We start from the raw sequence: 25,482 nt of genomic DNA on the forward strand, positions 1-25,482 counted from the left end.
TTGGAGGGGGGGGGGGGGTCTTCTTTCCCCAAATCAAATTTCTAAATATCCTATTAATCTTAATAAAGTTCTTCAAAGGGATACAAATTGAGGAATTATGTTAAAAATATAAGTTGTGGCATCCAGACAATCTTAATTAAATTTGTACAGCCTATTAATGAAAGGGGAAGTTTACACCAAACCCTACTTTGAATTTGAAATCTTGTCAGTAATGGACCAATATTGTCCGCTATATATGACAAAGGGGATGCGGTCATGGTAACTCCCAGATATTTGACAGAGGAAGCAATTACAAGTTGTGGGCATATTGATGGCAAATCCTTCAGGAGTGGATTCAGTGGCAGAAGCACAGACTTCTCCCAATTAATAGCAAGCCTTGAGAACTTAGAAAACTCATCCATATAGCTCATAACCGCTTGCACAGAGGAGGGAAGATTAGATAAAAATAGGATAACATTGCCAGCATATAATGCTACCTTTTCTTCTATATTTTCTCTTACCAAACCCGTTACATCTGAAGCCACCCAGAGAAGGCATGCCAATGGTTCAATAGCAATGGCAAAGAGGAGGGATGACAAAGGACACCCCTGCCTTGTGCCACGAAATAGCATAAAGGAGGAAGACTGTATGCTATTAACCCTAATCGAAGCCCTAGGGCTAAAGTACTGTATAATAGTTGAACCCATTGACAGAATGTACCCCCCAGACCAACTTTCTCCATAACGGACCAAAGATAAGGCATTTGACAGTGTAGAATGGCCCTAATGGCATCCAATGCCAGGAAGGCCCGATCAGTATGGTTAGTCACTGGGATCTGCATATTAAGATAAGCTTGCCTAATATTAACAGCTTTTGACATGTTAGGGATAAAGCCAGCATGATCATGGTGAATAATATGTGTTATCACCTTTTTCAATCTATTGGCTAAAACCTTGGCTAGTATCTTCACATCTGTTGATAATAAAGAGATAGGCCGGTATGATTCTGAATATAATGGATCTTTATCTTTTTTCAGGATAACAATAATCGCAGCTTCGGACATTTGAGCCCGGGAGATACCCTTCCACCAAAGCTGAATTAAACGTAATTATACTTCAGTATACCATAGTAACAGCTGACAAAAAAAATCTAAAAACACAGAAGCAGCAGACTTTGTCAAAATTAATACTTGTGTCATTCTCAAAACTTCTGATCTTTGTCTTTGTGGAATCCCAATTTATTTGTGACTTCTTTCTACAATGTCAATATGTTTTTATGTAAACAATCTTTTCTGACAATTATTAATAAAATAGTTTTGTAGTAATATAATAGTTTGTTGGTTGCCCAACAAAGGCAGAAGGTTTTTTATCAATGCATTCTATGCATTAGGATAAAAAAACCTTCTGTTTGTAGGAGCCTCCCCAGCACCCCCTAATACTTACCTGAGCCCCATCTCTCTCCAGCAATGTCCACGAGTCCCTCGGCTGCCCGGGACTCTCCTCCGGATTGACAGACACAGCAGCAGCGACATTGGCTAACTGACTTTGACAGCCACGGGAACCAATCAGGAGTGAGAGGGACGGGGCCAAATGGCAGCTCCGCGTCTGAATGGACACACAGAGCTGCAGCTCGGCTCGGGTGCCCCCATAGCAAGCTGCTTGCTGTGGGGGCACGAAACAGGAGGGAGGGGCTAGGAACAGTGAAGGGGGACCAGAGAAGAGGAGGATCCGGGCTGCCCTGTGCAAAAACACTGCATAGAGCAGGTAAGTATAACATGTTTTTTTTTTTTGTGCTTTTTTAAAACCGAGACTTTACAAATCACTTTAAAATTCCATAGAGGGGTAGAGAAGAGTCATATCTGGTCAACAAGGTCATCTTTCACACATTTTAGACTACTTCTGACATTGGGGTTGATTTACTAAAACTAGAGAGTGCAAAATATGGTGCAGCTCTGCATGGTAGCCAATCAGCTCCTAAATTCAGCTTGTTCAATTAAGTTTTGACAAAAAACCTGGAAGCGGATTGGTTTCTATGCAGAGCTTCACCAGATTTGGCACTTTCCAGATGTACAGTAGTAAATCACCCCATAGAGACAGACACACCTCTTTATCGTCTCTCCGAAAGAGTATATCCGGAAATATTAATAGTCCAAGCATGTGAAGAACAAAGCTAAGATTAAGCAATACCAATTAAATTAGATTTCTCTGCATGTATCAAAGACTTCTGCCATTGGTGAACAAACACTTAAATTCATTGTTGCATTCTGAACTTGTATTTTCCACATCACAGTTACCAATGGTTTTGCCTTACAACCTGTCATAGCTCTCCCCCACTCCATTAGTGTACATGTAATGCTCCATAATATTCTAATTATACCTCCCCCCAGCTTGTCCAGCCCTCCCATAAACCTTCTCTGACAAACTTTTCTGACTCTATACCTGGACAAACCAGGCTTGACCCTGAACACCTCAGTTGCAAAAGCTGAAGATCACTATACAGGAGTATAGATCAGTTGTATGTGGTCCTTAACCACTTGCTTACTGGGCACGTATACCCCCTTCCTGCTCAGGCCAATTTTCAGCTTTCAATTGCGCGGTCATGCTACACTATACCCATATGAAATGTTTACCATTTTCTTCACACAGAGCTTGTGAAGAGCTTTCTTTTAGTGGTATTTAATCACCACTTTTTTTTTTTTTGCTAAAACCAGAAAAGACAAAATAAAACAAGAAAAAAAAAAAACATTTTCATAGTTTGTTATAAACTTTTGCAAACAGGTAATTTTTCTCCTTCATTGATGTGCGCTGATGGAGGCTGCACCAATGGGCACTGATAGGCTGTATTGATGGGCACTGCTAGGCGTCACTATTAGGCACTGAAAGGTGGAGCTGATGGGCACTGAAAGGTGGAGCTGATGGGCACTGATGAGGCTGCACTAATATGTTGTACGGATGGGCACTGATTGGCAGTACTGATGGGCACTGGTAGGTGGCATTGGTAGCTGGCACTAGTGGGCACTGCTTAGTAGTACTGGCAGCAGTGGCTGTCGGTGTGTGGGACCAATGTCCCTTTTACATGAGCCGGTAATCAGCTTGTTTTTTCTCCCCAGGAAAAAAAAAAAAGCAGATTAGCGGCCTCTGTTTACATCACGAGATCAGCTGCCATTGGCTGACAGCTGATTATGTGGTAAAGGGCCAGGATCGGCCCTTTACTCCAATCTGATCAGCCGAGTCCCAAGAACTTGGTGATCACAGAGTGGGGCGCGCGAGCAGCGCAAGCACAGGATGACGTCCATGTACGCCCTCCCGGCAATTTAAGCCTGCGCTGTAGCCCTCTTTCAGCTATAGCGCGGGGATCAAGTGATTAAAAGCGAAGCTCACCTTTTGAAAAAAAAAATAAATGCACATATTTTTGCATGTAGAAAAAGTGTGCATTATTTTTTTTTCTTAGGAGCCTGCAGAGCCCACGCTGCCTAGAGCTCTCTGCCCGTACCTCTCTATGAGCAGACAGTTGCTGAGCTCTAGGAATTTTGATCAGCAAGCTTGTGATTAATTGAAACTGGAAGTCCGTGTGTTGCAATTGCAGACGGGACTTGTATTTTTATTTTCCACATTCCTGTGAATGAATGACGCGGCTGCGTGGGTGGAGCATTGCCAATAAGCAAACCTTGCACTTTTGGTGCAATAGTAGGATTTTTTGTCATAATTTCCTGTAAAACAGAGTCAGGCTAATATTCATTACCTGCTGGGACATCCCAGAGCAATAGCCTGCCAACCAATAGCCATCAGAACTTATACGGCAGCCCGCAGCACACTGCGGCCGAAAGCCAAATCCTAGGCTGCTCGAACATCCACTTGATAAAATTTTGTGAACATATGCACTAAAGACCAGGTAGCAGCCTTACACATCTGAGCTACAGATACATGATGGCGAAAAGCCCAAGAGGTTCCTACAGCCCTGGTAGAATGAGCTCTCACCCTAAAGGGAGGAGCTTTACGTTTCAGACCATAGGCCTGAATGATCAATTGACGGACCCAATTGGAAATGGAAGCTTTGGAAGCTGCCTGCACCTTCTTGGGTCCTTCTGGTAAAACAAAAAAAGGAGTATGATCCTCGGATCTCCGCAGATTTAGACAAATAAACCTTGACTGCCTGACAACGTCCAATGAGTGCAGTCGTCTCTCTTCCGCTGAGCAAGGATGAGAGAAAAAAGGCAGCAAAATAATGTCCTGATTTAAAGGAAAGGCCAACACCACTTTTGGCAAAAAGGATGGAACATAACACGACCCTGTCGTGGTGAAGGATCAAGTATGGTCCCCTGCACGAAAGGGCCGCCAACTCCCCGACACCCTTCTAGCTGAGGTGATGGCCATCAGGAAGGCTAGCTTGCGTGACAGCAAGTCTAATGGAATTTCCTTGATAGATTCAAATGGTTATTTCTGTAACACAGACAACACCAAGTTTAAGTCCCAGGGACACATAGGTGACCTAATTGAGGGAAGCAAGCGAGTTACCCCCTGCATAAAAGTTTGGATCAGTCAATGGGAGGCTAAAGGCCTTTGGAAGAATACTGATAGGGCTGAAACTTGACCTCTGATTGTACTCAAAGCCAATTTGATTTCCACAGCTGACTGTAGAAAAGAGAAATCTCCCAATCACGTATTTCCAAGGATGCCATTTTCTGGCTTCACACCAAGCAATATAAGTCTTCCAGACCTTATGATAAATTTTCCTAGTGACAGTTTTTCTAGCATTCACTAGGGTAGACACTACTTTCCCGAGATGCCACGGTTCTTCAGCACCCTGGCTTCAATAGCCATGCCGTCAAATTTAGAGCCTGTAAATTGGGATGGAATATAGGACCTTGAAACAGAAGATTGGGGCGACGTGGAAGCGTCCATGGCCCGTCTATTGTCAGTCTTGCAATCTCCGGGAACCAGGGCCTTCTGGACCAGGCTGGTGCCACCAGCTGGAATGACTGGAACCCCCTCTTTTCTAACCCTGCGCAAACAAATGTGGAAGGAGAGGTATCAGAGGTAAAGCATAAACCAGGGAGTGCAGGCTCCATGGAACTATCAGAGCATCTGCTCCGATTGCCAGAAGATCTGTCATGGTTATGCAGTAATGTTTGTTCCGTCAGCTTACCTCTCCATGTGTTCAGATTAAGAGGCCAGCCACTCTCACCTGGCTGCTTAACCACTTGCTTACTGGGCACTTAAACTCCCCTCCTATCCAGACCAATTTTCAGCTTTCAGCACTGACACACTTTGAATGACAATTGCGCGGTCATACAACACTGTACCCAAATGAAATTTTTATCATTTTTTCCCCACAAATAGAGCTTTCTTTTGGCGGTATTTGATCACCTCTGCGGTTTTTATTTTTTGTTAAAAAAATGTAAAAAGACTGAATTAAAAAAAAAAAAAAAAAAAATTTTTTTTATATTTTGTTATAAAAAAAATTAAAACAGGTAATTTTTCTCCTTCATTGATGTACGCTGATGAGGCGGCAGTGATGGGCACTGATGGGTGGCAGTGATGGGCACTGATGGGTGGCAATAATGGGCACTGATCTGTTACACTGATAGGCAGCACTGCTAGGTGGCACTGATTGGCACTACTGGTGGGCATTGATAGCTGGCACTTTGGGCACTGTTAGGTGGCACTGTGGGCACTGTTAATGTGCCTCTTCCTCTTCGGGTCCTTTGTCCCTCTCATCTTCTCATCTGAGCCGGTGATCGGCTTTTTTTTCTACTCACGAAAAAAAAAAACGATTACCGATCTTTTGTTTACATCATGTGATCAGCTATTATTGGCTGACAGCTGATCACATGGTAAGGGGCCGGGACCGACCCCTTACTTGGATCATTGATCAGCCGAGTCTCAGTGACTCGGTGATCACAGCGCGCTCGGCACGCTCCCTGCAGGGTGCGCGCATGCACAGGGGAAGCCGTCATATGACGGCCTCCCGGGAATTCAGGTCCACGCTGTGGCCGTCATTCGGCCATAGCGCAGATGGCAGGTGGTTAAATAATCTCCCCTCAAAGCATGGCTCCACCCCAGCCCCTATCAGGGAACTCTATATTAACCTGTGCACTGCAAGGCAGCCCTGCTGATCAACCATTGTGTTTAGCTTTCGTGTGCGACTTGCTGTGTCTTCTACGTCTGATTCCAGTTACCAATCTTGGCTTGTTTTTGGCTATCCCTGCTTGCTTGTGACCCTGACCTTTTGGCGTGTTCTCTGTCTATTCCTGTCTGCTAGTCGCCCTGACCTTTGGCTTATCTCCTTACTATCCCTTGTTGTCCTAGACTGCTGCTTGCTCTCTGTCCTCCTGTAGCCTACTGTGAGCATGAGCTGGGAGACCCTGAGGGCCGCGACCTGGAGCCAGTTGCAGCGCAGTCCATCCTCACCACTAGAGGCTCTGGTGAATACCTGCTGACTCTTAGACTCCGCGCCCTGGGGAATCTTATGTTCTAGCTCCCAGTGGGATCTTTGTTGGTGCTTTAGTGGACCTGCCTTCCTGAACCACCCAGAGTTCCATCCGCAGCAGGCAGCCGTAAGGTCCACTACCTTGCGGTGCACTCCAGACCCCAACGAGGTGCATCTGTCACTTGGACTCAGGTGACCTGACAGGATCCCTTGTTCGGGACACAAATTGCTGTAGCTTGTTGTTGAATCTGGATGTCAATAAGTCGACCTCTGGCCATCCCCAACGCTGGCAAATTTCCTGGAACACCCCTGGGTGTAGAGATCTGCTGGCGGCTGAGATAATCTGCCTTCCAGTTCTCTACTCCCAGGATATGGACTGCCGATATAAATTGGCACATATGGTTTATATAGGCCTCTGCAGTGGCATTGTCGGACTGAACCCCGATAGGACAGTCCTGAAGCGCCACTGTCCAGGACCGTAGGGCCAGACGTACTGCCCGTGCTTCCAGGACGTTGATGGGCAGGATCTGTTCTGACCCTGAGCTGTGAGCCCTTCTAGGGTCGCTTCCCAGCCTGAGAGACTGGCATCTGTAGTCAGTACTCTCCAAGTTACTGGGAGAAAGGATTTTCCCCTTCGCAGGTTCTGATCCTGCAACCACCGGTTTAGGCTTAAGCGTGCCCGAGGAGATAAGCACATTGGATAATCCAGGGCTTGTCCTCTTCTGTTCCAGGCCAACAAAATGTATTGTTTTAAAGGCCTGGAATGGAACTGGGCATTGGGCACTGCCTCGGAGGATACCATCCTCCCTAGAAGACTCATACAGAGCCGAATAGAGGGTTGTCTGGTGCCCCTTACCTGATGCACCTAAAGCTTAAGAACACAGATCCTTACAGGTGGCAAGAATACTCTTGTTTGAACCGTATCTAGGATCAGACCTAAATACTTTAGACTTTGGACCTGGTTTCAAGGCTGACTTTTTGGTATTTATGATCCAGCCTAAGCTTTTCAAATACCGCACTGTGCATATTATGCTCTGTTCTAGAGCCTGTAATGAGTGATCTCTGAGCAGGAGGTTGTTCAGCTACCCGAGCACTAGGATCCCTTGGGCCCTTAAAAGACCCAGTACTGGTGCTAGGACCTTTATGAACACCCGGGGAGCTGTAGCAAGCCCGAAGGGTAGAGCCACAGACTGGGTACCCTTTTAATATGTAGGGTCCACTCCCTTGGACCTGTACAGCACCCTGCAGGAATGCCTTAGTGCTGTAGTGTCTAGGATTCCACTTCGCAGGGTCCAGTGCCTGGAGGACGCATCACAGGCAAAACCTCGCAGGATCTTGAGTCTTCTTTGTGAGGCTCGGGTACCATTTATCTAAGCATATAAAAAGCCTGTGTCAAATGGATCCGATCAGTCAATCCCTTGATTCATTTAAGAACTGTTTGTGTGACTAAAGACCTGGAGCTCAGAGAGCTCAAACAAACCGTACCATCCACCTTGCAGACACTGGTAAAAAAACTGAAGTGTTTCCTGTGTGGGACAGGTTATGTAGGGGATCACTTCCTGTCTAAAAGACCTTTGGTCTACCAGTGTCCATTCACCTGGAGATGGAGTAAAACCCAGCAAGTAATAAATATTAGCCTGACTCTTAAAATCCACTTTAAGGGTCAGATGTTGCCCTCAGCAGTCTTATTCCATTGGCCTCCAGCCACCCATAACCTGGTCCTTTTAGTTCTGCGGGGACCTCTCTGAGCCAATCCAAGAAATCACCTGAATTTGGCCTTCCTCACATCGGCAAGGAGGCCTCAGAAGTGGCTGCCTTATCTTGCAAGAAGCGTTAACCTATCGTTCACAGGGATAAGAATAATTTGAGACCTGAGACTTACTCTGTGCCTACAGTTTTGTCCTCTTTCCACTTTAAGGATATTGCGTGCACTTCCTTTTGTCCAGCTGCTGTCTAGCCCAAACCACAGCTCACCCTAAAAGACCAATATTCCTTGTTCCCCACAGGGACTCCCTTGCTTTCAGCACCACCATATTCAGATGGATATGGCATATTATTTCTCAGGCATATTCCTGTAAGGTACCCCTTTTCTTGTCATCATTTGATCTACTAGGGCAGTGAGCACTGAGGATTTCAGCACCAGGCTTTTGTTTTCCAGGCCTGTAAGGCTATTACCTTTTCCTCAGTACATAATTATTTTGCTAAACTCTACAAAAGGGGACATGCCTACCCTGGCAGATGCTAGCTTTGGGCAGAATGTCCTGGAGATTGTAGTGCAATTTGTCACAAATTTAACACTTTTTCCTTACAAGTTTCTAATTTTTGGGACTGAGTTTGAATGTTCAATATAATACAAATAGCGTCCTGTAACCTCCAATGAATGAGAAAATAGGCTTTTGTATGCTTTTATACTCAATCTTGGATTTGATTGAACAGACCAGATACGCAGAAGATGGAAAAGGCTTCTTCTGACTCTTCAGCTGTGTGTGAAGTTGGGCTTTGTAAACAAGCTAGCTAAAAAAAACAAAAAAAAAAAAAAAACAGCTAGACACATTAATGCTTATGTCAGACAGGCAAATCTGCCACGAGAGAGCAGCAGCAGCAAAATCACCTGTCTGTCCCCATGGAATTGTTCCCCCTGTAGGGAGATGCAGTGAAGGTGTCACTCTGCCATTGGCACAAATGCTGCTGAATCTCATTCATTAGCAATAGGAGCAACATCTCCCTGTCTTAGCTACAGAGAGGATGATTCCATAGGAAAATACAAGCATCCTTCTAGTGATCACACCGCAGGTGATTGTGACAAATCGCTAGTGGCAGGGTCAGCTGTCTGGCATCAGCTTAAAAAGGAGCAGAGTTCCACTCACTGTCTAGGGAAAAAAAAAAAAAAAAAAACACATTTGCAATATCCCACACATGACACGAGCGTTCACAAGAAAGGGGGGGGGGGGGGTGCGGCAAGTGCCCCCCTTCCCCCAGAATCAGGGATCAGATCGCCAATTACTGTTAAATTCAGCAGCAGTGCCAGCAATTAACATGTGTATCCCTGGTCCCGGGAACCTTCATTCCGGGACAATACAGTGTTCTGGAATGAAATAGAGGACACAGGACACCCTAACTGATTTCCAGAAAGTCGGCACTGGTTGCTAGGGCCGCCCCGCCTGGCGTCTAGCAACCAGTGACGTCAGAATCTCAGTGAAGCCGAGTGGAGCGTCCTTAGGCTGTCTCACTCAGGGAGAGACTGATCTTCAGTCTCCACCCACCTCCTTGTTCGGCACCCGTCCGCCGCTTGGTGGCATCGATTATACTGGCTCAGAGATCCATCAGATTCCACGTGCCCGCAGCGGCAGTGCCCGACTTCTCCTCCTGCTCGTGGCCCATTCAACTGTTGAGGGACCCTGGACCACCACCACTCCAGGCTATCATTATTAGAAGGTGAGGAAATGGAATAAGATGCATAACTGAAACAGAAGATGACACAAGTCGGGGCTGGGCACTGTGACTGGGGGACAGGACAGTGCAAATTGAAGCTGACAAGTGAAGTGGGGTCAGGGGACTCTGATCATCTCCTGTACCATGTCTGCAGTCTGACAATCTGCTGTACCATGTCTGCAGTCTCTGACCATCTCCTGTACTACATCTGCAATCTCTGACCATCTCCTGTAGTCTGACCATCTCCTGTACCATGTCTGCAGTCTCTGACCATCTCCTGTAACATCTCTGCAGTCCCTCACCATCTCCTGTACCATGTCCGCAGTCTCTGACAGTCTCCTTGTACCATGTCCGCAGTATCTGACCGTCTCCTGTACTATGTCCGCAGTCTCTGACCGTGTCTCCTGTACCATGTCTGCAGTCTCTGACCATCTCCTGTACTAGGTATGCAGTCCCTGACCGTGATAATGTGATACTGACATTGTTGAAAAGGGACGGAGCATGGGTGGCCTTAAAATGATACCGCCCCACACCCAGAAAAAAGTTTTGCTGACGCCCATGAGCCCACATTTCTTTACTTGATTAAAATAATGAAAAAAATACTTGTATTTGTATATGTAGCTTGTATTTTAGATCAGGTGTGTTATGAATTTTTATACAAAAACAACAGACTCCCTTTAACATCTATATCTAAAAAAAAAATCTTATTAAAGATGTCTTACCCAGAATCCGATTCCAAGCAGACAACAGGCACATCAGTGTGGTCCGCAGTAAGTTTAGCTGCTAGCTGAGGAAGTATGGAAATTATGCCAGCATGCCCATCGGATAGGCTCCCACAGCCTATAGAAGAACAAAATGAATGGTAATTTAAAAGCACACAAAAGTTAACCCATAAAAAAAAAGCATGATTCTTTTTTCTTTTGTGTTGCAGTGTATTGCAGGAACTAAAAATTAAATTACAGCTGCATAATTGACGTACTACACAAGTTGTAAGGTTTATTCTTTGTAGCATGCAGACAGAATAATATATGACATTCTAATTTTACAATCTGGTGTCCAATTTTAACTGTCCACAGGCGCCATTATCTTTAGGCCCAATATTAGAGTTCTGTTGGAACCTGACAGTCTGCCTGCCCTCAGCTCCCACTACCACTATAAAGTACTCAACATTCCCAGTGAATGGCTGTTCAGACACACACAACACAAACCCTCTCTCTTTATGTGCCCTACTGAAGTTGCACTGTTGAATCTCTGGCAATAGTCCGGTAAGCCCGTAAATGGCGCAGTGTTCTCGGACTGAGAGTGACTTTTTTTCCTTTATTAGCTGCACCTTTTGCCTTTATACCTATGCCCAGTGAGTTTGCTTGCTCAGGCCACACCCACCTTGAGATATTCCCAAAGTCTACATTCAAATTTTCTGACTGTCACATATTGTGTTGTTGGGAGCTGTCACTTATGGCAACTATTACAGGACAAAACCATTATTATTTAGTCAGTCATCGGCACCACTCCAGACGCCCTCAGACAGACAGATTGAGAGGGACAAGTCAGCAAGATTTAAAGTCACCTCTTTGCAGAGACCTGCTGCATCCATAGAAGTCTTTCTCCCTATGCTTAAGGGCTTGCATCGATAGACTTTTTAGCTCTGAAACCCCCTGATGCTATCTGCCTACAAACCCTTCCTTTCCTACGGTATATCCGCCTGTGTGTCAGCCTCACCACCCTGCCTTACATTTTACACTCAGCCAGTACAAATAGATCACCAAAAGCCACTCGTGGATGACATCTGTGCAACGCCAGTTTGTTATTTGCTACCCGTGTACCCTTTGTGTTTTCTCGTACATGTATGGTACATACACATCAAAGTGTAACTATGAGAATATGGATATGGGAGCTGTAAATGTTGAAGTAGTCTTTAAAAATGCAGCTTTTGCCTCCCTGCCACCACTGCATATCCCCCCCACTGACTTGTTTGCAACAGTGTCAGTGGAGCAGTGTGTCAGTAGTTTTTTGTTTTTATTATTTTCTCTATTTTTTACAATTTTGTTGTTTATTATTTTCTTTAAATCATTTTTTAAAATATTTTTTTCACAGTGCTTCTGGGGAAGGGGTGGGGAGCATTTGGCAGTGATGGTGCCAGTAGTTTTTATTTTTACATATTGTTTTTTTTACAATTTAATTACATTTTTTTAATTCACAATGCTTTTTGGGGGGAGGGGGTTGGGGCAGTGGACAGTGTTGACATCGCCTCTCCTCTGAGACAGGAAAAGGGACTAAGGACATTGATTCCCCAGTCCCAGTCCACACAGGTTACTCTGCTCAGTTTTCACAGGACACAGGAGCGATCTTGCTCACTGTGTCCAATCCAGAAAAGGCAGGGACCGGTAAATAACCGGTCCCTTCCTCCACTCTCCATCCTGACAGATCCCCACAGCTGGCGGGAGAGGAGGGAAGCCAGCGGCGGGGGACAAGGGGGGGACGGAGGAGGAGGACAGGGAGCCGAAGAAGAAGGGGGGGTGAATGGCATGGAGAGGAGCTGTAGAAGAATGGGGGAGAAGGACACAGAGGGGGGTGGAGGAGGAGGATACAGGGAACAGTCAGGGATGATCGGTGCAGCAGAAGAGACAGCTGTGATCACCGATCTCCCTGTATAGCTTTTTAGCCAACAGCCCTGCGAGGGAGAGAAGAAGCGGATGTTAGCTATACAGGGAGATCGGTGTTCACAGCTATCCCTCCTGCTGCACCGATCATCCCCGGGTGTGAACCAGGGGACAATCCAGGATCAGCCCCACAGCCGGGATATCTGGCAGCACTTGCGGATGTCCCCGGGCCGCCCCCGAAATGCGGGAGGCTCCCGCACCTCATGAGAGACTTGGGATGTCTGCTATCATGTCTGTAGGCACTTCCCCCTCACATCTGAATGCCCTCCCCCTTGTTTTTACCACATTTCCTACACCATGCTCCTCCATACCACTGCATAGGCACCCTCACTTCCTGCTCTTACTACTGCTCCTGCATCAAAAACCCTCTAATCACCACTGCACCAACGTGTATTTATTCCCTGACTACGACTGCACCCATGTACACCTATTCATTTTCTTGCAGCTATACCAAACATGCATAACCCCCTTTACGGCCTCTGCACCAATATGCACTTATTTACTTGCCACCATTGCACTGGTGCACGAGTGTGCATCAGTGCAATAGTGGCAAGTAAATAAGTGAGAGTACTCACTGCCCCCACACATTCATTCGCACAGTCACTAATATGTCACTGCACTTACACACACTTAATCACATAACACCCAACCCCCCTCTCTCGCTTCCAGTGCACACCCTTTTACCTGCTGTTACTGCATTGACACACACTGAGGTTGACTTAATAAAGGCAAATAGACTTTGTGCAGTTGCTCCAGAGCTCTGCCAACATTTAATTGTGTGCAAGCTAAAAAGCAGTAGTAAATAAACCCCATTGTGTTAAACCAACAGCCACGCTTTTGCTAGTACAACTTTATAAAAGTCATCCAGTGTGAAAAAAGCTAAAATAAATAAAATAATTAAGTTCATATTAACTGTTGAAAGGTATCAATCAATTGCAAATCTAACAGTCTATCATTGCAGTAACAGAGTCTTGTATCACGTTAGCCATCAATAATTGCAGAAGGTTTGTAGATTAAATAACTTATCGATTAATTTAAATTAAAGACTCAAGCTTTAAAAACCCCTTAGGTCCCTATCTGAGTTATACAACTATTTTTAATTCACACAATTTATAGCCTAACCATTTACCCTAAATGGTCTGGATGTATCCAGCTGTGATTACGATATATATTGTGACCTATGCATTCAGGGACAAAGGTCCAGGATGCAGAAGCCCTGTGTTTCGGACCTTTGCCAAAATGCCACTCTGTACAGCATTCAGTCCAGTGAAGCCGCAGTGTGCCATAGGCTGGGCCCTGCCTCTGTCCCTCCTGAGTGCACTTAATGCCAAAGGGAACACATTACAGGTAGATGGCCCAGTGTGCAAGCGGCCTACAAAGTCATAGTCTGCAGCAGGGAAGACATCAATTTGCTTGCCTGGCTGCAGAGCTTTCTGTTTCTATGAGATATTTCATTTGCTCCCATTGTTCTTTATTGTTAGTTACAGCTATGGAAACACCACTGCCAGAGTGAGCAGCTTATAGCAAACACCATGAGGGGCATGGTGTCCAAACCATGCCCCTCAAGGTATAATTTAATAAATTGTGGCTTACTATAAATTATGACACATGAGGACAAGAGGCCCAAACTAAATTCAAATTGTTACCTTCATCATCTTTTTTTTTTTTTTTTTTTTTGCAGTTCATCTGGCCAGTATTCATATGAGCTGTTTTAAGTTAATTTCTTTAATGAAACAGTGAACACCACCAATAAAATACAGTTCTGTTTTTTTAACCACTTACAGACCAGAAGATTTATCTGCTTAATGACCAGGCCATTTTTTGCGATATGGCATTGCATCGCATTAACTGACAATTGTGCAGTCGTGCAACGCTGTACCCAAACAAAATAGACGCCCTTTTTTTCCCACAAATAGAGCTTTTTTATGTAGTATTTGATCACCTCTGCGGTTTTTATTTTTTGCGCTATAAAGAAAAAGAGCGACAATTTTGAAAAAAAAAACATAATATTTTTTACTTTTTGCTGTAATAAATATCCAAAAATGTTTTTAAAAATCTAATTTTTTCATTAGTTTTGGCTAATATATTCTTCTACATATTTTTGGTAAAAAAAAAAAAAAAAACCCAATAAGCGTATATTGATTGGTTTGCACAAAAGTTATAGCATCTACAAACTATGGGATAGATTTATGGCATTTTTATTTTTTATTTTACTAGTAATGGTGGTGATCAGCAATTTTTAGCGGTACTGCGATATTGCGGAGGACAGATCAGACACTTGACACATTTTTGGGACCACTGGTATTTATACAGCGATCAGTGCTATAAAAATGCACTGATTACTGTATAAATGTCACTGGCAGGGAAGGGGTGATCAAGGGGTTAAATGTGTTCCCTCGTTTGTGCTTCTAACTGTGGGGGGATGGAACTGACTAGAAGAGGAGACATATTATTCCTAGCTAGTAGGAGCAGACAATCTGTCTTTCCTCTCCTCACAGAACAGGGATTTGTGTGTTTACACACACGTTCCTGTTCTGGCTCTCGTGCCCGCGATCGCACATTGCCGGAGGTCACCGCCTGCCACGCGCATCAGCTTTTCCGCCGTGCAGCAGGCGTGTGCCTGCTATAGGCATTTAAAGGTTCAACGTACAGCTATGACGGTTCTCTGGATCATGCTGACCGGCCGCTGTATGACGGCGGCTGGTCGGCAAGTGGTTACAGAAAACAGGAGCTGTGCACGTTTCTTTTAACCACTTCATGACCAGGCCATTTTTTGCGATACGGCGCTGCTTTACTTTATCTGAGAATTGCGTGGTCGTGCCACGCTGTACAACAAAATGCATGTCCTTTTTTCCCCCACAAATAGAGCTTTCTTTTGGTGGTAGTTGATCACCTCTGCAAATTAAATTTTATGTGCTATAAACAAAAAAAAGCCGACAATTAAAAAAAAAAAAAAAAAAGAAAGATTTTTTACTTTTTGCTATAAAACATATCCAGAAAGGCCAGTATACATATTTTTGTTAAAATAAGCATATTTTGATTGGTTTGTGCAAAAGTTATAGCGTCTACAAACTATGGGATGGACAACTCCAGGATGGATACTGCTGCAACAGATGTGAGCGAGCTGCCCTTCTGGAAACTCGCATTAGAGATCTGGAGGAGCAAAATTGCAACACTGGACAGATCTGACAACCTTGAAAAGGGTTCTCTGCTCACTGTGCAGGTGGCTAGTAAAGTTAATGGGGAGAATGGTGTGGTAAGTCAGGATTATCAGGTTGGAAGATGGGTTAATGTAGTTAGAGGGAGTGGTAGGGGCTCACAGAAAAGGAGGGCCAGCCCTGGGTTTGAGCACCCTAACAAATTTGGGTGATGATGTGGGGGTGGCAAGCTCAGAAGTGGCAGCCCTAGATGTCACTGCTACCCCTAACAGCCTGGAGAGCAGCATATCTAATAGGGGTGGTAAGGATAGTGCAGGTAGGCCTAGACAGTTGGTGGTAATAGGGGATTCTATAATCAGAAGAACTAATAAAATAATTTGTCGCCAGGATCGCCTCAACCGAATGGTTTGCAGTCTCCCTGGTGCCAGGGTTTGGCATATGGTGGACCAAGACCCAGCTGTCTTTGTCAACGTTCGAACCAATGACAGAATATATGGAAGGTGGAGGCTCCTTAAGAACAAATTTAAAGTACTAAGCTGCAAGTTGAAGGGAAGGACCTCCAAGGTGACATTCTCTGAAATATTGCCTGTGCCATGCGCAACACAGGAAAGACAGGGGGAGATTAGAGAACTGAATGCATGGCTAAAGACCTGGTGTAAGGAGGGGGGATTTTGGTTGTTAGAGCACTGGTCTGACTTCACTTTGGGCTACAGCCTATATGCTAAAGATGGTTTGCACCTAAATGGAAGGTGGTGTGCTATGCTAGGGGAGAGGTTTATGGGAAGGCTGAAGGAACATTTAAACTAGGATTGAGGGGGAGGGTGAATTTGATAATGGGGCAGACAGGGGTCAGTCCCTAGAGGTGAGTGGAATGGGGAAAGATGGGGGGGGGGGCTATGGCAGAAAATATGAAGGTTCCCATATTACAACCATTGGAAATTGTACTACTTGTACTACAATAAAAAATATGCAACATAAGTGTGCAAAATGTGACAATGAATTAAAGTGTTTGTTCACCAATGCCAGAAGTCTGCCAAGCAAATTAGGCGAGTTGGAAGCCCTGGTGCACAAGGAGAACTATTATGTAATTGGTATTGCTGAATCTTGGCTTCATTCAGCTTCTTGCACAGATAAAAAGGGTTGCAAGGGCTGGGGCAGTGATAATAATGGGGGTTTATAACTACCCAGAAATTGACTGAAGTAATGGCACTGCTGGAACAGTTAAAGGGAAAAAATGTGTAAACCTATTACAAGACAATTTTATGGTCCAGTTTATTGAGGCCCTGACTAAGAATGATGCTCTGCTGGACCAGGTAATCTCAAACCATGCAGAGCTTATTACCAATATTCATACAAAAGAACATCTGGGTAGCAGTGACCATAACATGATTTTATTTAGGAGATTGCGGTAACAGCTAGTTACTGTCCACAGTGTACACCAAATCACACTGATTGCCCCCAGTAAGAGTACCTGTCACAACCCCTCAGAGTACCCGAGTACCTGTCCCCAGCCCAGAATACCTGAGAAGCTATCTGCAGACCATCAGAGTACCCGAGTACCTGCCTCCAGCCCATCAGAGTACCCGAGTACCTGTCACAACCCCTCAGAGTACCTGTGCACCTGTCTCCAGCTCAGAGTACCTATCTGCAGCCTACCAGAGTACCCGAGTACCTGTCTCCTGCTCATCATAGTACTTATCTCCTGCCCAGAGTACCCAAGAGCCTATCTCCAGCCCAGAGTACCTATCTGCAGCCCATGCCTCAAAAAATATATGTTTTGTTCCAAAATTGGGTCATTTTGTGGGTAACTCCACTGTCCTGGTGCTCCAGGGCCTTCAAAAGTGTGATAACTCGTTAGGAAATTATATGTGTAATTTATGCTCCTAGAATGCCTGATGGCGCTCCCTGCATGTTGGGCCTCTGTATGTGGCCAGGCTGTGAAATAGTCTCACACGTGGTATCACCATACTTGGGAGGAGTAGCAGAATGTATTTTGGGGTGTAAATGGAAGTATGCATATGCTGTGTGTGAGAAATAACTTGTTACGACAATTTTGTGTAAAAACAAAAAAAAATAAATGTCTTATTAATTTTTCCAAGAATTATAGGAAAAAAATGACAACCTTTAAAAAACTCGCCATGCCTCATACTAAATACCTTGGACTGTCTACTTTGCAAAAAGGGGTCATTTTTGGGGGGGTATTTGTACTGTCCTGACATTTCGGGGCCTCAGGAAATACAGAACTCTCTGAAAACGTGGTGTTGCTTTTTCAAGATGCACAATAAAGGTGGCCCTTGAAGAAAGATGGGCTGCATGGTCGAGTCACCAGAAGAAAGACATTACTACGCAAATGCCAAAAAGTATCCCGCTTACAATACGCTAAACAGCACAGAGACAAGCCTCGAACCTTCTGGCACAAAGTCATTGAGCTACAAAGGCACAGGAAATTTGATCAAAATTGACGGCAAGATGAAAATGCAGTGTCATCAAAAAATACTGGAGGAACATTTGCATTCATCAGCCAGAAAGCTGCCCATGGGACGTACTTGGACATTCCAACATGACAATGATCCAAAACACAAGGCCAAGTCGACCTGTCATTGGCTACAGCAGAATAAAGTAAAGCTTCTGGAGTGGCGATCTCAGTCTCCTGACCTCAATATGGAGCCACTCTGGGGATATCTCAAACGTGCAGTTCATACAAGACAGCCCAAGAATTTACAGGTACTGGAGGCTTTTTGCCAAGAGGAATAGGCAGCTTTAACATCGAAGAAGATAAAGAGCCTCATCCACAAGTACAACAAAAGACTTCAAGCTGTCATTGATGTTAAAGGGGGCAATACACAGTATTAAGAACTGGGGTATGTAAACTTTTGATCAGGGTCATTTGGGTAGTTTCTGTTGTGATTATGATTTAAAAAGAGTAAACTCAGTTGATTGATAATAAATGGCTTTAGCCAAACACTAACCATGAGTGAAAGAAAAGTTTTGTTATCATTCATTTACTCTGAAAAATGGCCAAGAAATCATAAATTCTGCCAGGGTATGTAAACTTATGAGCACAACTGTATATATACACAGTACAATTATGAAATTTACAAAAAAAGATCTTTTACATTAAGCTGACCTCTTTCATGTGTACATCTAAAAAGAAAAAAATCCCAAATCCCAAAAAATTTAAATTACTAATCTAGGGGCCAGAAAACAGCACTGTGCATCCAAGAAAAAAATCATCTGAGGGCATGATAAAGTTGTAGAATTCATATGAACCGTTTTTCCATGATTCCCAATCAAGTGAGCCCACCCTCATGGTAGTCAGAGGGCAGAAACCCCTCTGAGTGGACGGGTTCACTGCTCTTTTTAATATGAACATGTCAGAGCAGGGAAGATGGCTGCAGCTCGTGTTCGTGAACCGAAGCAGAGTTCGTGAACTGGAGCAAATTTTTAGTGAACTCTTCTGTTCGTGAACTGAGTTGTTCGTGAACAGAAGCATTTGTGAACCGAGGTATCACTGTACCTGGATTTTGCAAAAGCAAATGACACTGTTCTCCACACACGGCTAATGTGTAAGGTAAAGTCTACAGGCTTGGCGAGATCAATTTGTAAATGGATAAAAAAACTGGCTAAAAGACAGAATTCAGGGAGTAGTGGTTAATGATTCCTACTCTGAATGGTCTAAGGTTATTAGTGGTTTACCCCAAGGTTCAGTATTGGGTCCCTTATTTTTAATAACTTTACAAATGATATAGGATCTGGGATTAAATGTACCATTTCAGTCTTTACAGATGACACCAAGCTATGTGGTGGAATAACGTCCTTACAGGATGTCTCCAAATTTACAAGCCGACCTCAATGCACTGTTTAATTGGGCAACTATGTGGCAAATGAGGTTTAATGTTGATAAATGTAAAGTTATGCTCTTGGGGGCTAAGAATATGCATGCATCATACATACTGGGGGGGGATACAACTGGGGGAATCCATAGTGAAGCAGGATCTGGGGGTTTTGATATATCATAAGCTTAATAATAGCATGCGATGCCAAGCTGCGGTTTGCAAAGCGAGCAAGGACCTTTCTTGCATTAAGAGAGGTATGGACTCCAGAGAGAGATATCATTTTGCCCTGTACAAATCATTAGTAAGACTCCATATGCAATCTGCAGTTCAGTTTTGGGCACCAGTTCTCAAAAAGCATATCTGGGAAATGGAGGAAGTGCAGAGAAGGGCAGCCAAACTGGTAAGAGGCATGGAGGAGCTTCAGCTATAACTGAATTTATTCTCTCTTGAGAAGAGGAGATTAAGGGGGATATGTAAATATACATAAGGGGTCCATATAGTGAACTTGGTGTTGAGTTATTCACTTTAACCACCTCAATACAGGGCACTTTCACCCGCTTCCTGCCCAGATCATTTTTCAGCTTTCAGCACTGTCGCAATTTGAATGACAATTGAGCGGTCATGCAACACTGTACCCAAATGAATTTTAAATAATTTTCTTCACACAAATAGAGCTTTCTTTTGGTGGAATTTAATCACTGCTGGGTCTTTTATTTTTTACTAAAAAGAAAAAAAAAAGACCGAAAATTCTGAAAAAAAAAATGTAAAAAGTTTTTCTTAGTTTGTCAGTAAATTTTGTAAACAAGTAATTTTTCTCCTTCACTGATGTGCGCTGAGGTGGCACTGATGAGGCAGCATTTATGGATACTGATGGGCGGAACCGATAGGCAGCACAGATAGGCAGCATTGATGGGCACTAATGAGCATGCACTGGTGGGCACTAAAATGCAGCACGGAATGGCACCAGTAATGGTCATTAATTGGGTCACTGAAGGGCAACTGATCTGTGGCACTCATGGGCAAAGATTGGAGGCACTCATGGGCAATGATTGGTGGCCCTTCTGGCACTTTACTGTAATCAGGGCACTGGTGATCAGTGCCCTGATTTACCTGCTCTGTTCTCCCCTGTGAGGAGATGCCTCTGATCGGCACTCCTCGCCACACATTCTGTAAGTGCAAGGAGAGCTGATTACCGGCACTTCCGTATTTACATATGACTGGCTGTGATTGAGACAGCCGCTCCCTGCCCCTCCACAGCTCAGCGCTCTAATGAGCGTGGAGAAGCAGAGAGGAGAGACTCTGATAGTCAGCAGCTCTCCTCTTGGGGATCTATGAAAACCGAGCCATTGGCTATGTTCAGTGGCTCGGTTTTCAGTGCAGAGACGACGAGGGTCTGATGCTGCATTTACCTAGGCAAGTATGAATCTTTAATTTAAAAAAAAAAACAAAAAAAAAACCATACCTTTCTTTTAAGCAGACTCAACTGGGGTTCTCGGTCACCCTGTGCCTCCAATAGACACAGGGTGGCTTACACATATGAGGGGCCGGGGGAGCTGGACAAGGAGCTTCCAGTGCTCTCCAAGGTACGCTGGGTTCCACAAGCCCCCCGCCCAAAGTGACTCCTGTCACGGTAAAGTTGATCCAGGGAATATCCGATGACCTCTCGGGGGATCAGGAAGGAATTTTTTCCCCAGCTGTAGCAAATTGGATCATGCTTTGGGGTTTTTCGCATAACTCTGGATCAACTGTGGGTATAGGATTGTGTATATGGGATTGTATGATTTATTTTTTTTGGGTTGAACTTGATGGACTTGTGTCTTTTATACTTTAGTGTTTCATTTACCCCTGTTCCCTCTCCTTCCCCCTATTATACCACTGACTCTCCCCCCCCCCCCTCTGAATCTCCGGCTCTTTCCCTGACCCTCATCGCCTATTCAATACCGATCCTCTCATATTTCCTAGTTTTCTAAAATTCTATCCATCTCTCCAAAAATAGTAGAAAATGTTTCTGCATGCGCCTCTTCCCTGCTACACAGGTATTCCATTTTATATATATGTATTTGATTCTTTTAAACCATTCTTTTATTGTGGGTCTTTCCGGGTCCAACCATTTTTTTGGTATTGCTCCTTTTGCTGCGTTTATTAAGTATGGCACCACTGTACTCTTGTATTGTTTTTTTGGATTTGTGTTAAGGAATAGGCACAATCACGGGTCATCGGGAATATCTGTGACCGTGATATCCTTTATGTATTGCTGCACCTCCTGCCAATATTCCTGTATCTTTGGACACTCCCACCATAGATGGGCCATGGTTCCCTTCTGATTACAACCTCTCCAACACAAGGGAGATCTCTCTGGTTGACATTTTTGTGCTTTCACAGGTGTTATGTACTCATCTTGCCATACATTTATAGTTAATTTCTATCGTATTTATATCTATCGCAAAACCATATACGTTTCTCAGTACTTTATTCGTTGCTCATTTAACCACTTGCCGAATGCTGCACGCCAATATACGTCACCACAATGACAGCGGTGGGCAAATGGGGGTACCTGTATGTCCCCTTTAAATAGCGGGGCTAGCGGGCGCCTGCTGCGTACAGTGTAGCCGTGCCTGCGGACTCAATGTCCACCTGTCTCCCGGCAATTGTGTCACGGAGCTGCAGAATGGGAAAGTGCCTATGTAAACTGCCTCCGTTCTGCCTTGTGAGATGACAGAGGTCACTGCTCCCTGTCATCGGGAGCAGTGAAAACTGTCATGTGAGTGGAAACCCATCCCCCCTACAGTTAGAATCACTCCCTAGGACACACTTAACCCCTTCATCGCCCCCTAGTGGTTAACCCCTTCCCTGCCAGTGTCATTTACACAGTAATCAGTGCATTTTTATAGCACTAATCACTGTATAAATGAGAATGATCCCAAAATAGTGTCAAAAGTGACCGATGTGTCCGCCATGTGGCAGTCCTGAAAAAAAAATCGTAGATCGCCGACATTACTAATAAAAAAAATTAATAATGGAAATGTCATAAAACTATCCCCTATTTTGTAGACGCTATAACTTTTGCGCAAAACATTTAATATACGCTTATTGCGATTTTTTTTACCAAAAATATTTAGAAGAATACATATCGGCCTAAACTGAGGAAAAAATGTATTTTTTTTATATATATTTTTGGGGGATATTTATTATAGCAAAAAGTAAAAAATACTGCTTTTTTTCAAAATTGTCTTTATTTTGTTTGTTGCGCAAAAAATAAAAATCGCAGAGGTGATCGAATACCACCAAAAGAAAGCTCTATTTGTGGGAAAAAAAGAACATACATTTTGTTTGGCTGTAATGTCAAACGACCCCGCAATTGTCAGTTAAATCGACGCCGTGCCGAATCGCAAAAAGTGCTCTGGTCTGGAAGGGGGTAAAATCTTCCGGGGCTGAATCGGTTAAGCAACAATTCTTTTTCCCAATTTTCAATGAATGGAGGCATTCTCTGCCCCTCTAACCTCGTGAGTATTTTATAGATCCGAGCAATACTATGTTTCAAGTTAGTCTGAATTACATAGTTGTTCCAATGGATTTAAATCTTCCTCTGATCAAATTGGTTGCGGTAACGTTCTCACAAAGTGCTTTAGCTGCAAATATCTCCATTCATTCAATACCATGAGTTCCCCATTGTGTTTTAATTCCTGATGTGCACACATCTTTCCTTTTTTTATTAGATTTTTTAATTGTGTATTTTTAATCCATTCCCCTAATTGTGCCCTTTATTGGGTAAAAAAAAAAAATGTTGTCCCTGCAAGTGAGATTAGTGAATTGTACTCCCATTTTGCTTGTTTGTAAATTATATCCCATTCCCTAAATACGTTTCTAGTCATTTCATGTGTGTTTTCAAACTTAGTCAGTAATGGTATTAAGTTTTTACTAATGTACTGGTTAGGATCTTTCGGCAGTAGTATCCCCAGGTATCTCAACGTATCTACTAACGCCAGTTGAGGCATTCCTGACAGAGTGGGACCACTCATGAGGTCCACTGGTAAGAGCTCCGATTTCTCCCAATTTATCACTAGCCCTGTAAATCTACCAGATTTCTCCACTATACTCATTGCTTTAACTAAAGATTGCCCCATATCCCCCTGGAAAAGCATAACATTGTCTGCGTATAGGGCGATTCTTTCTTCTATCTTCCTCTGAAATCCTCTTATCTCGGGGCATGATCGTATAGAGATGGCCAAGGGTTCCATCACAAGGGTGAAGAGCAGGGGTGACAATGGGCACCCCGTCTCGTCCCCCTCTCCAACTGGATCCGGTCTGAAAATTCATTATTGATTCTAACCTTGGCATTAGGATGGGTGTATAGCATTTTTATACATCCTATAAAAGAAGGACCAAACCCGAATCTCCACAGAACCCGCCAGATATACCCCCACTCCAGGCTATCAAATCTTTGGTCACATCTAGCGATAACACAGCTCTTGATCCCTCATTTTCTGACGGGGTCTGCAGATTCAGGAATGTCCTTCTAATATTCATGCTATTGGATCTATTGGCAATGAATCCCATCTGATCTGGGTGAATCAATTCTGAGGCATAGTTGCCAGGACCTTAGCCAATATTTTGGCATCCGAACACAGAAGAGAAATTGGTCTATATGACGCTGTATCCAATGGGTCCTTCCCCTCTTTATGTATCACTATAATCATCGCTTCTAGCATCAAGGCAGGCATTCCTCCCTCCATATCTGCTCCTCTCAACGCTCTAAGCAACTCCGAAAGTAATATTTCTCTCCTCCTGTTACCCTAATTGTAGAGATAGTGGAGGGGGAGAATTGGATTTCACCAATTGTGCCAACATTCTTCCCATGCTTTCTCCCTCTCCAAAAGCACATTGCTTCTGGAAGAGCCATCTGTTCTCAACCTTCCTTGTAATTGACATTTTGTTGTTTATCTAACCATATTTTTTTTTCCCCGGGGATGGATCGATTACATAGTTATTTTTGGCTACCAAGACCCCTCTTCTGGTATTTTCTTCTTATTCCAAAGATTCCTTATTGAATTTAGCCAACTGCTGGATCAAGATATCTCTAAGGAATGCCTTCAAGGTATCCCAAAGCATCCCAGATGAAGCCATACCTTCATTAAACTCTACACACTCTCAATTTGGCAAGACCTCATCTGCTTTCTTTATTAATTCAAACCAGGACGGATTTATTTTCCAGACTCTTTGAGCTCTTTTCCCCCCTAGGTTCAATGTCAGCACCATTGGCGAGTGATCCGATACCCCTCTTGGTAGATATACAATGTTTTTTATAATTTGCAGCGCTCTATTTCCCAGGGACAAACCTATCATGAAGAGCGTGGAATACAAGCTCGAGAAGCATGGGTATTGCTGAACATTTGGATTTCGCGCTCTCCACAAATCAACGAGCCCAACTTATTCCAAAAATTGACTCAACCGGCTCTTCCCTGTAGGCACTGACTGCACCCATCCAGGGAACCTATCCATCTTTTTATCTAAGATCTCATCGAAGTCTCCTACTATTATAACCGGAACTTCTTCCTTATCTAGAATAAATTCACTCAGTCTAATCATAACATCCATTTTAAAAGGTGGAGGGACAGATATTTGCCACCACAAACATCCTATTCACCAAATGAACAGTAAAGTAAACCTTTTTCATCTATGCTGATCTGTCCGCAGGAAAAAGCCACCCCTGTTCTTACCATAACACTTACACCTCTAGAATAAGAGGAGTATACTAAATGGTATTTGTAACGAGCCCCTTGCTTGCTCGGTTCCACTCTCCCGACACTCCCCTGCAGCTATTGAATGAGATTGCAACGTCTGATGGTTCGGTCCTCCAATGCTCCGGGACTAGAACTACAGCTCTGTGCCGTTCTAGTCCAGTTGTGATAGCTCAGAACAAACACCAGGCAGGCTGTATGTAAGTTCAAACAGGAGTATCCTTTATTGCAAAATACAGGCTTTTATACA

The 25,482-nt window shown here is 43.9% G+C and overlaps 1 protein-coding gene and 1 long non-coding RNA gene across 3 annotated transcripts in view; one reads left to right on the forward strand and one right to left on the reverse strand.

Annotated features, from left to right (window-relative positions):
* Positions 1-25,482, reverse strand: part of LAMTOR5 (late endosomal/lysosomal adaptor, MAPK and MTOR activator 5) — a 169,185-nt gene that overhangs the window by 76,043 nt on the left and 67,660 nt on the right. For both annotated transcript variants that reach the window (XM_073615867.1, XM_073615866.1), the window contains exon 3: positions 10,563-10,680. In XM_073615867.1, the coding sequence (XP_073471968.1) occupies positions 10,563-10,680 (118 nt within the window). The remainder of the gene's footprint in view (positions 1-10,562; positions 10,681-25,482) is intronic.
* LOC141128523 (uncharacterized) lies at positions 904-18,626 on the forward strand. Its single transcript, XR_012241703.1, has 2 exons — positions 904-1,083; positions 17,758-18,626. It is a non-coding gene; the product is annotated as an uncharacterized lncRNA (long non-coding RNA).

The sequence above is a fragment of the Aquarana catesbeiana genome, linkage group LG02 (assembly GCF_042186555.1).
Source record: "Aquarana catesbeiana isolate 2022-GZ linkage group LG02, ASM4218655v1, whole genome shotgun sequence".
NCBI lineage: Eukaryota > Metazoa > Chordata > Amphibia > Anura > Ranidae > Aquarana > Aquarana catesbeiana.